The sequence below is a fragment of the Trichechus manatus genome, unplaced genomic scaffold, assembly GCF_000243295.1.
Source record: "Trichechus manatus latirostris isolate Lorelei unplaced genomic scaffold, TriManLat1.0 scaffold00002, whole genome shotgun sequence".
In the NCBI taxonomy this organism is placed as follows: domain Eukaryota; kingdom Metazoa; phylum Chordata; class Mammalia; order Sirenia; family Trichechidae; genus Trichechus; species Trichechus manatus.
The window spans coordinates 44,898,331-44,909,911 of record NW_004443938.1 but is presented as its reverse complement, the minus strand read 5'-3'; the positions used below and the strand labels follow the sequence as shown (position 1 = coordinate 44,909,911).

The 11,581-nt window shown below is 38.6% G+C and overlaps 1 protein-coding gene across 1 annotated transcript in view; it reads left to right on the top strand.

The window, feature by feature from the left end:
- LAMA2 (laminin subunit alpha 2) overlaps nt 1-11,581 on the top strand; it is a gene marked incomplete at its 5' end in the record, with an annotated part of 457,095 nt that overhangs the window by 428,894 nt on the left and 16,620 nt on the right. The window contains 2 exons of the mRNA XM_012554936.2: nt 2,504-2,680; nt 2,926-3,094. Coding sequence (XP_012410390.1) covers nt 2,504-2,680; nt 2,926-3,094 — 346 coding nt within the window. The remainder of the gene's footprint in view (nt 1-2,503; nt 2,681-2,925; nt 3,095-11,581) is intronic.

The window sequence follows — 11,581 nt, the reverse complement described above, 5'->3', positions numbered from 1 at the left end:
ATCATCTACCCTTTAAGCAATTGCTACCATAAACTGATTAAGCAGAAATCACTAATAACCTTTAGAACTTCACCCAGAAACATTTTTAATGCTTCATATACCTACTTATGGCATGTTCTCTGTCAAATACTAAATGAAGATTATGTCCTTTAATTCTTATAGATGTATTTTGTATCCGTATTAATATGCTTTCCTCACAGATGAGGAGGTATTAACCAATCTGCCCAAAGTCACATGGCTAGTAAGTAACAGAGCCAGGATTTAACACCTCCATCTATATTCAGCCAATTATTTATCCTTATCCTTTTATTGTGACCTCAAAGATTTGTATTGCTTCATGTTGATTATGATACTATTATTAAATTTGAAAATATTTGCTTTCTTTCAACACTTTTCAGACCATAAATGTCAATCATCTTTTTTTTTCCTTAAAACCCTAGATAAGAGTGGTAACTTCAGTCCCACCTCACAAAAGCACTGGATTTTTACCAAATTCAGGGGCAAACTTCTCAAGATTGTTCTTACTCTTCTTTCTCCCCCTCTGCCTTTCTTTATCCTTCTCCCTAATTCTCTCTCCTTTTCTAACACTTCCTCCTCCAAATTCTCAGTCCTTTCATTATCTAATTTCTTGGTACTTCAGCGACTCCTGCCTTCTGTATCAGCTCTAAGCTCTGAGTCCATCTCAGTGGCAAGCAGTTCTCACTGGACTAAAACACTAAACCCCAAGAGCCTAGAAAGCTGCTTAGGCAAGTAAGGTAAATGACTAAGTTGGGTTTCTCCTCTGTGAAAAAATAATTCACATAGGCACAGAATTAATGCAGTTCCTTAACTAATGTTTTCCATTGTTTGAAGTAGGTATTTTTATCCCCATTTTATAAATGAATAAAATGAGACTAAGCAAGATTAAATAATTTGCCCACGATCCCACAGCTAGTCAGCTTCCAAACCAGCGCTTAATCTCAATCTGTTCCTTTTAAAATCCATGTTCATTCTACATCACCAGCCTGTGACCTAGTATGAAAAGACCACTATTACGGTCCTTGGGGAATAACCAGACTAGAGAGAGTCTACACCAAAAAGAGGCTCCTTAAAAATTCTAATCAAGAGCAGAGATTTGCTCTCCTCGGATGATCTTTCATAGTGGCTTGAAGCCTGCATTAAAACTCCTAGGAACATTCCTGTGTCATGTTATTAAGAGGTCGCTTTTAGCAAAAGAGAAAAAGACGTTGGGGTAGGACTGACTTCTCAGTGAGTCACACATGCCCAGAAGTTAGTGGTTTTCTAAACGTCTTATAAAACTCACACTTTTACCAGTGAGGTTGAACTTCCTGATTTTTGTCAAAACATTCTTCCAGAAGCTGATAGAACACCAATATGTCGGTTGCCTATACTTTCCTTTGAAACTAAATCTGACCCACCTTCTCTCCATCCCCTGAACAGCAACATTTTTGAGTCGTAGTGACATCTACCTTTTGTTCCATTCTCTTACATTTTGAATTGTCCAAAAGTGGACGATTGCTCAATGCCAATTCAGAGTATCTTTTCCCTGGTTTATTGTTTCCAGTTCTGCATGTGGTTTTTCTTCTTTATAAAATCCAGTGAGATGGTAGTTTAGGGCTGAGTTTTCCACCCAAGTACTTTCGTTTTCTCCCCCGATATGAAGTAAGTTTTCGGTAATCCATTCAGAATCCTCAGGCTAGTGACTAATGCTTATGACTAATACTGTCACGCTGACTGTTGGTACTGAAGCTGAAAACTTGCTCCTATAACAAAAGGGAAAATGCCTTTGGTCATTTTCATCATCAGAACTCTTTGTCTCCTTAGGATTCTTCGCCCCAGGAGCTAACAATTGTTCTGAATAAGTACCATGAGATTCTCAATTAGTAATATGTGAGTTATCTCTGATAAGCAAATTAGGGAAATTAATGAAAGAGGCACTAAGGAAAATCATTGCAAGGAACAATTAGCATGGCGTTCCTTCCTGCCTCTTCTATTCAAAAGCCAGCAGCTACATTCTTTATAAGTGGTACGGTATGTGTTTGCTGTTGATTCCTGCAATCTAAGCTCTCAGGAGTACAGTTTGTCCCCTAGCAAGAAGATAATAGCTGGCACAAACCAAGAAATAAAGAGCCAAACAAAACGTGACCCCATGCTGTGCTAAACTCACTGAGCCCTACACGATTAGACATTACTCCACAGTACAGAAGCCTCAGCTCTTACCGGCTCATGTTGGGCTGCAGACCACTGTTGTCAACTCCACCAGAAACTAATATTGCAGTTACACCATTGCCTGGCTTCAGTAAACTCTTGGGGAGAGTTAACAAAGGAGGCAGAGGGACAGGATCCTGAGAAACAATAATAATTTGTTTAGTGTAGAGCTCCTAATCATCATACTTCAAAGCTACAGGAGGGATCGGTGAAGAGTAGCAGGAAAGAGTTTGATTTCCAAACATATTGAGCATTGTGTGTTTTACACTTGTTTATTTTTAATATTTCCGATCAGCATCTTTACTGTTCAAGTTGATGAAGATAGAAGACATATGCAAAACCTGACTGTGGAACAGGCTATTGAAGTTAAAAAGCTTTTTGTTGGGGGTGCTCCACCGGAATTTCAACCTTCACCACTCAGAAACATTCCTCCTTTTGAAGGCTGTGTGTGGAACCTAGTTATTAACTCTGTGTAAGTCAGTCTCCTTGCTACTTTTTTTTTTTTTTCGTTTTCGTATGAGAAGCCCTGTTGCTTCCACACTATCCAAACCCGCGTGGTCAAAAAGCTAGGGAAAGGAATTGATGATCTTCAGGTTGCATTTAGAAAATTATACTGATGGCCCTCAAAAAAAGGGGGGAAAGGGAGGACCTATTTTAATTTTAAAGAAGCAAGACAATAAAACCTTAGATAAAATATTATAAATTATATTCCGTTAGCCCCATGGACTTTGCACGGCCTGTATCCTTCAAAAATGCAGACATTGGTCGCTGTGCAGATCAGAAGCCCCCTGAGGATGAAGATGGAGCAGTTCCTGCTGAAATCATTACCCACCCAGAGCCAGTTTCCACACCTACCTTGGCTGCACCCACCCCGGTTCTGGTACACGTAAGTGTTTCTATTTCCATCGCTTTCAATTTGTTATCCAGTATTTTTAATCGTTTTCTGAAGCATTGTCATTCAGGATATCTAGTATCTTCTACTGCTAGAATTGAAAGAAGGGGAACCTGTCCATGAAAAACTATTCTCTTCATGTCTTCCTTAGATTCTTTTATTTATGTATCTGCTCTTCTGTCAATTTTCTATAAATATAATAGTACATGTTTTCAGTTGAAAAATTTAAAAGCACATAAACTTCTAAAGATTCAAGAATAAAACCCACCCAAAATACCACCACACAGAGCCAACCATATTTATTTTCAGTCCCTTTGATGGGCATTTTATATAGAAGATCTCGTACCTGTATACAGCTTGGTATACTGTTCTTAAATACTGGTAATCTATAATTAAAATTGTTTCTAAATATCATGTAAGTGCATGTATAAGTATATATGTAAAATGAACATATTAACAGCACATTTGTCAAAGAGTTACTATGAGGATTAGAAAACATAATGGTTTTAAAGTGCACAGTGCCTGGCATATGTTGTTGCTGTTGTTAGGTGCTGTTGAGTCAGTTCTGACTTACAGCGACCCTATGTACAACAGAAAGAAACCCTGCCCAGTCCTGTGCCATCCTCACATTCGTTGTTATGCTTGAACCAATTATTGCAGCCACTGTGTCAATCCATCTCTTTGAGGGTCATCCTCTTTTTCTCTGACCCTGTACCAAGCATGGTGTCCTTCTCCAGGGACTGGTCCTTCCTGATAACATGTCCAAACTATGTGAGATGTAGTCTCACCATTCTTGCTTCTAAGGAGCATTCTGGCTGTATTTCTTCCAAGATAGATTTGTTTGTTCTTTTGGCAGTCCGTCGTATAGTCAATATTCTTCATATAAATGGGGTAATTGTAAGAATTAAATGAGATAATGTATGTAAAAGTGTTTTGAAAATTGGAAGAAGCACACACATATAGATAATGTGAGGAATCCCTGCCTTTACTGAGTAACTATCATGTGTCCAGTACTCTGCTGGGCATGTTACATCCATTATTTCATTTGGTCTCTGTAAGCTATTTTATTGTAAGTATGACTAGTCCCATTTCAAAAAAGAAAATACCTAAGATCACCTAGATATCATCTGAAAGGCCATGAGTCACATGTTGATTTCCTCACAAGGCATGGCTAAGATCTGCCACATGGATTTCAAAATGTTTCATCCACCATTTTATGATGTCATCTCAGGCTAGATCTTTCCCCCAGCAAAGGGAAGCTAATGATCCTCCTTTTCTTCTCCCTTTATACCTTAAAGCCATCTGTTCCCTAGACTCAAGAATGTATTTTCAATTGAAGAATTCAAAAACATCATGAGACTTTTTTGACCAGTGATCCTAATGTCCATTTATAAAAGTTTCCATAAAAAAATAGATCCCAAGTTTTAAACTAACTTAGAATTATAAATTATTATTCACATGAGCCCTAGAGATCATCTGATCCTATTGCTATCTTAATACATGAATTCTTTTTATATGACACTTGATATGGACTTGCAGCCTTTGCTTGAACACTTATAGAGACAAGGGTTTTACAATGTTATGATAAGGCCAACTCTAGCTGTTGGAAAGCTATGGGTCATATTGAAGCAAAACTGCCTAGAAATAAAACTCTATGTAATGATTGTGTTTCTATAGCCAAACACGTTAAATTTATATCTTCTTTTGCCTGATAAACCATTAAGGATTGAAAATAGCTAAATCTTCTGCTTCCCTAGATTAAATATTCCATTAGCTTAGGCATTCTTCATATGACCTAATTTCTAACTTCATATCCCCACCAATCAATATTCTTTAGTATGAAATATTCCTTTCAAAATATGGCACCTAGAATAGACCATAATACCCAAAATGTAGTGACAAGTACAGGGGACAGTAGGACCCCTCCCTCCCTTGGTCTGTCATCGTATTTCCATTAATGCACCTGAGCATTCATTAATGTTTTCAACAGATACATCACACTGTTGGATAGTACTCAGGTACCCTATTCAGTCAGTCAAAACGAGGGTAATTTTATCACTTCAGCTTCTCTTGAGGCAGGTCTCTGTTTTAGTTGGCTATGGTTTATTTGTGGAAAACCCTGCTGGCCCCCAGTGATCACCTCTCTTTTCTAAGTGCACACACCGACTTTTTTATACAGTGTCTCAAGCATTTCCCTCTGTGGCTTCTAGAATCCACATTTTTCCCTCTTTCTGAAATGAAGATACTTACCCATCTGGAACTGGAGATTTTAACTCATGTAAGTTTTCTTATAACCTTCTGTTCTAATTCCAACTTCCATTTTCTCTCAGCAGTGTATGTTTTAACTTTTCCAACACAGCATTCTATTTGGTAGACAAGACAAAAGCAAAAGAGAAGTGGAGTAGTAGCACAACTGGATGGTTTAGAAAGAATCATAGAACATTAGAGCTAGAAGAGACCTTAAAGATCCTGACTATTAATTTACATATGAGGAAGAAGAGCCCTGAACTTAGAGCATGACCCAAGGTTACACAGGTTAGTGATAGATGGTACTAAGGCCCAGAAACCCGAATTCCAGAGGCTTACCTCGCACATTATAATTATTTATGAGTGTGTCATCAGAAATATAATTTTTTTAGAGTTTTCCATCTCTATGGAGTTGTATTATATTTTAGAACTTCAGCTCATGGAGCCATGCTTACCTTCTCTCTGAATTTGTGTTCTTTCTTTTTTGAGGGAAGAGTGTCTACTTTTTTAAAGGTTACTAAAAGTTAAAGGCTTGGCAGTTTGTTTTATAACAAACATTTATGAAGAGCTTACTAAATGCAAAGATAAATAAGATAGCATCACCGCCAGCAAGTGAGCAACAGCAAGAGAGACAGCGTGCGTGCAAGTGAGAGATTGACTTGAGAAAGACAGACATGGACATGAATAATACAAGTCAGCAAATATGTGTGGAGGATGGTCAGGGTAAGTGCTAAGTGTGAGCTGTGAATAGAACCCACCAGCTTTCAAGATTGAAAATTAGAAGCATGGCAGGGGACACCATTAAACTCCATCTAAATAAAATGGTTAGTGGTACTTAGAAACATGAAAACAGGTCTATCAAATGCAAATCTTAATCTGTCAACACACTGTTATATATACCTTTCAATTCAAACAATAGACAATGATGAAATACTTATGACATTATATTAAGTGGGAAAAGAAGCACACAAAATATATGTACTGCATGTTTTGTTGTTGTATGCCACTGAGTCTATTCTGACTCATAGGGGTCCTATAGGACAGAATAGAACTGTCTCATAGGGTTTTCTAGGCTGTAAGGAGCCCTAGTGGTGCAGTGGTTAAGAGCTATGGCTGCTAACCAAAAGGTTGGCCGTTCAAATCCACCAGCCGCTCCCTGAAAACCCATGGGGCAGTTCTACTCTGTCCTACTTGCTATGAATCAGAATTGAATCATCAGTAGTGGGTAATCTTTTCAGGAGCAGATTACCATGTCTTTTCTCCCGTGGAATGGCTGCTGGCTTTGAACCGCCAGCCTTTCAGTTAGCTTAACCATTGTACCACCAGAGCTCCATGTACTGCATAGTCATATTTATATTAATAGATTAAAAAAAAAAACACGTAAGAAAAACCTTTGCAAGAAATGTACCAAGTGCAAACAGCAGATGTATTATGGACAAGTGATGATTTTCATCATTTTAAAAAATATTCTTAAAAGTGGTTTGTTTTCATAATTTAAAAAAAAAAAGATAAATTGTAGGAAACCTTTATTTTCAACCTTTATTCCTTCCCAACATTCCTCTGCAACACAGAGTTGTGTTTCTCAACAGAAGAGGGACACGGTGAGCCTCCCTCAACTTCTCCACTTTGAGAGCCACTAAGGAAACAGGGACCTGTTACATAGATCAAGAGGAAGTTGTTTGAACAGAACAAGGGATTACTGCGTGGTTTAAAGTCAGGAAAGGTGTGCATCAGGGTAGTATCCTTTCACCATACCTATTCAATCTGTATGCTGAGCAAATAATCTGAGAAACTGGACTATATGAGAAGAACGGGGCATCAGGATTGGAGGAAGACTCATTAACAATTTGCAATATGCAGATGACACAACTGCTTGCTGAAAGTGAAGAGGAGTTGAAGCACTTACTGATGAAGATCAAAGGCCACAGCTCTCAGTATGGATTACACCTCAACATAAAGAAAACAAAAATCCTCACAACTGGACTAATAAGCAACATCACGATAAATGATGAAAAGCTTGAAGTTGTCAAGGATTTCATTTTACTTGGATCCACAGTCAGCATCCATGGAAGCAGCAGTCAAGAAATCAAAAGACGCATTGCATTGGGCAAATCTTTTGCAAAATACCCCTTTAAAGTATTCAAAAGTGAAGATGTCGCCTTGAAGATTAAGGTATAGGCCACGGTGTTTTCAATCACCTCATATGCGTGCGAAAGCTGGACGATGGATAAGGAAGAAAAATTGATGCCTTTGAAGTGTGTTGTTGGAGAAGAATATTGAATATACTGTGGACTGCTGGAAGAACGAACAAATCTGTCTTGGAAGAAGTATGACCAGAACGCTCCTTAGAAGCAAGGATGGCGAGACTACATCTCACATACTTTGGACATGTTATCAGGAGGGATCAGTCCCTGGAGAAGGACATTGCGCTTGGTAAAGTAGAGGGTTAGCAAAAAAGAGGAATACCCTCAATGAGTTACATTGACACAGTGGCTACAACAGTGGGCTTAAGCATAACAAGGACTGTGAGGATGGCACAGGACCAGGCAGTGTTTCATTCTGTTGTACATAGGGTCACTATGAATTGGAACTGAATTGACGGCACCTAACAACAACAAGGAAACAGGAATGCTGTCTTTAGACCAAGTGCTCCATTTTGTGGCCCTGCTTGCCCTTCCACCACGGGAAAGGCACCTGCCTTTACTCAGTGAGCTCAGGCAAGTTTCTTGTCCCCTCTAACTGTAAGAAACCCACTGAAAAATAAGGATAATAATATCGACCTCCAAGTATTACTGTGAGGGGATAAATCATATAGTGTATGCAAAGCACCTAACACAACACCTAGCTCATAATAACACTCCATCACTTGTATTAAGTCTTCTTCATAAACTAGTCGGTTAAATTTTACACAATTTTAGGGTGGGGGCAAGTACCAAGGAAAGGATAGCCTTGAGTAATTCCATTTCATGTTACAAATCCAACATGGTGTAGTTATTATCGGTCAAGTTTCCCATCATTTTCAGTTCTCACCCATTTTCTTTTTGATCGTAATTTGGACTTTTAAGAACATCTTTAAGAAGTAAGACTTAAAAGTTAATTCCTGAAGTGGGAAGTGCCTATATGGGAGAGCCTCATATTTGTTTTAGCACAGTTGACCCGGACAAGCTCCTATTCTCAGTGTCAAAACCCTGTTCTTCTTTACACCCGTCACACCCCACCCCACCCCACCCCCAGGCACTTATAGGAAGAGGATGATATTCACTATACTACAGGCAACCTAAGAGTATCTTCAGAAAGCCCTGCCGTGTGAAATTGATTATGCCAACCCTATTATTAATACATGTTAGAACATTATAGATGAGAGAGCATTTCACACATATTAGCTCGTTTGATAGTGTGGTAGCCTGTCTTTTCTTTATATTTCTCACTTATTCTTTAACCTGTTTAGAGCTAGAAAAAACATTTCTATAAATTATATTTGTGTATATTTCTCATGGAGGATGGCAAGGGGTGAGGGGTAGATAAGAGTTTGCACTTCTAGTATTATAGAAACTTATTGAAATTTGATGAGTTCCTTGCAAGTATGTGCAGTGTTTATACCAAGTCTTTATAACCAGCATGACCTGTATAGATCTGTATACAATGAGCTGGCTGCATGTTTTCTTCTTGAATTTTATTGGAAAGCTGAACTTTGAACTGCAGACTTTTAAAATGTGAAAACTAAGAAGAGAGATATGAGCAATCATTGAGAGTCCCTGTGCTGATAAGGGGTCTTTGGGGCTGAAGTAAAAGGAATGCTCAGAGAAGGAAAGAATAGAGCCAAAGAAAATTATTTCTCTAGCAGCTTTAATGTTACAACTTTAAAATCTAAGTACAGTTTAGGCCAAAGGATAAGTGTTTTGGATACTGATATGTATTTTAAAGGGAAAATATACATTTTCCATACTGCAGGAAATCTCTATTCAAGCTTATTCAAGCTCTAAACCAAAAACCAGTTGCCATCAAGTCAATTCCAACTCATGGCAAACCCATTTATGTCAGACTAGAACTGTGCTCCATAGGTTTTTCAATGGCTGATTTTTTAGAAACAGATTGCTAGGACTTTCTTTTGAGGCACCTCTGGGTGGACTAGAACTTCCAACCTTTCAGTTAGCAGCCAACCTCGTTAATGATTTGTACCACCCAGGGGCTCCATTCAGGCATTAGTGTGTCAATATTACTACAAATGACCAATACCCACCAAAGAACTCATATGCAGAGAATTAACAAAATTCAATTTCTCAATAAACAGCTTGAGTCGGAATATTATACTTCAGAACCTTAAAGTTAGTGCTGTAAAAAGTATCTTCCACTTAGTATTCATCTATAAAAAGAGCATCACAAATACATGTCCAGCTTCTCAGATGTGATTTTAGCCCACATTTGTTAGACAGGTTATGAACCTGAGAAAGAAGAAAATTATGCAATTTTCATGAACCGTCTTTATCTGGTGCTTTCAATGACAAGACCAAATATCCAGTTTTGATAAAGGCTATTTAAATTTGTGCTCTGGATCAATCTGAATTCAAAGAATGTTTATCAACCAATCCTATGCTATGTTGAATCCAATAACTAATTTCCAAATGCCAGCCACCAGCCAGCCAGTTGCAAATGACTACGGCTTAATTTTGACCTAAAATTAAATGCATAACAGTGTGAGAGTGGAAAGGTGTTCACCCCATTACTAATCTGCACTATTCACTTCCTAAACACTTTCCTAAAAGAAGCATGGCTTCCTTCTGAATCCTCTCCGAACATGTCACTACTCTCATCAACAACTGCCAAATGTAGATCCCTCACCCAGTGCCTGTCTGACCACAACTAGTAACCTGCCAAGCATAGACAAACAAGCAGCTAGTACATTGTGTCCTGGTTTTATATCACATTACCCCCAAGTATACTTGTAGTGAAGGAGCCCACGTGGTGCAGGGGTTGAGCACTTGGCTGCTAACCAAAAGGCTGGCAGTTTGAACCCACCAGCCCCGTGAGAGAAAGATGTGGTGGTCTGTTCTGTAAAGATTACAGCCTTGGAGAGCCTATGGGGGAAGTTCTACTCTGTCCTGTCGAATCGTTATGAGTCAGAATTGGCTCCAGGGCAATGGGTTTCGTTTTTTTAGGGATTTGGTAGTACTTTAAAGAGTCGCCACCAGGTGGCAGAATTGTAACGTGTTGAGATTGATGAGCTCTACTGTGACCCTGATTTTTATTATTGTTGTTTTAACACATTTCAGAAACCAGTGTTTCCAAAACAACACAGGTAAAGCATCATGTCCATAAACATGATGACTCTCCTCAAGTTCACATTAGCTTGAAGGAGGAAGATTCATCTTGCAGTGACCATGTGTTAAAAGTTCCTTATAATTAGCTCATTTGAAGACTCTTCCTCCTAGCCCTCTTTCTTAGTTTGATGACTATAGGAAGGAATCAGGACTGAAAACATCCTGAATGACAAGATTGTTTTATTCTTGTGCGAACTATGGGAACTTTCTGTTCCATCTCACATGTTCCTCTTTAAAATGTTAGAGGTTAAAAAAATAAAAAAAAAAGCTTGAAAGCCAGGATGAGCAGTATCACCTGGGAGGGACTTGAGGGAGGGGGAGGAGAATACAACAGCAGGTGAAACGCTGAGAAATGGCGCTGTCCTGCACGTGTCCTAACATCAGGCGTGTTTTCAGATACACCCAGCAAAAAGTGATGCTAAGCAGACATAATCCATTTTTGTCTCCCTTTAACCAAGGGAGAGGGGGGATCTAGATTTGTACCCCAAAATTTACCAGATTAGAGGCCTGAGAATTTTATTCCCTGTATCAATTCTAAAGTAGATACATACAAAAGTATTCTTACACAGGAACCTCTCAGTCCTTTTTCAACCATCAGTTTTATAAAGGAAGGTGGTAGAAGTTTTATTAAAGAAATATCTGTAAGCTCCCTCTCATTGCAAATCAATAATGGTAAACATCTGTTCAGGATGTTCTGAAAGAAAAATGAACTTACTGTACTGGTTTTATACTTTGTTGGTTGCCAACTACAGTGATGACTTTGTTACCACTGTATTCTATATCGTTGGTCAATCTGAGAACACTGTTTTATTAACCACTGCTTCCACCTGTTTCTCAAGATCCACCTATTGCAGAAGTGAAGAAGGAGCCCCACTGGAAGGCTCTCTTCTTCCTAAATTTTAAGTGGATATTTCAC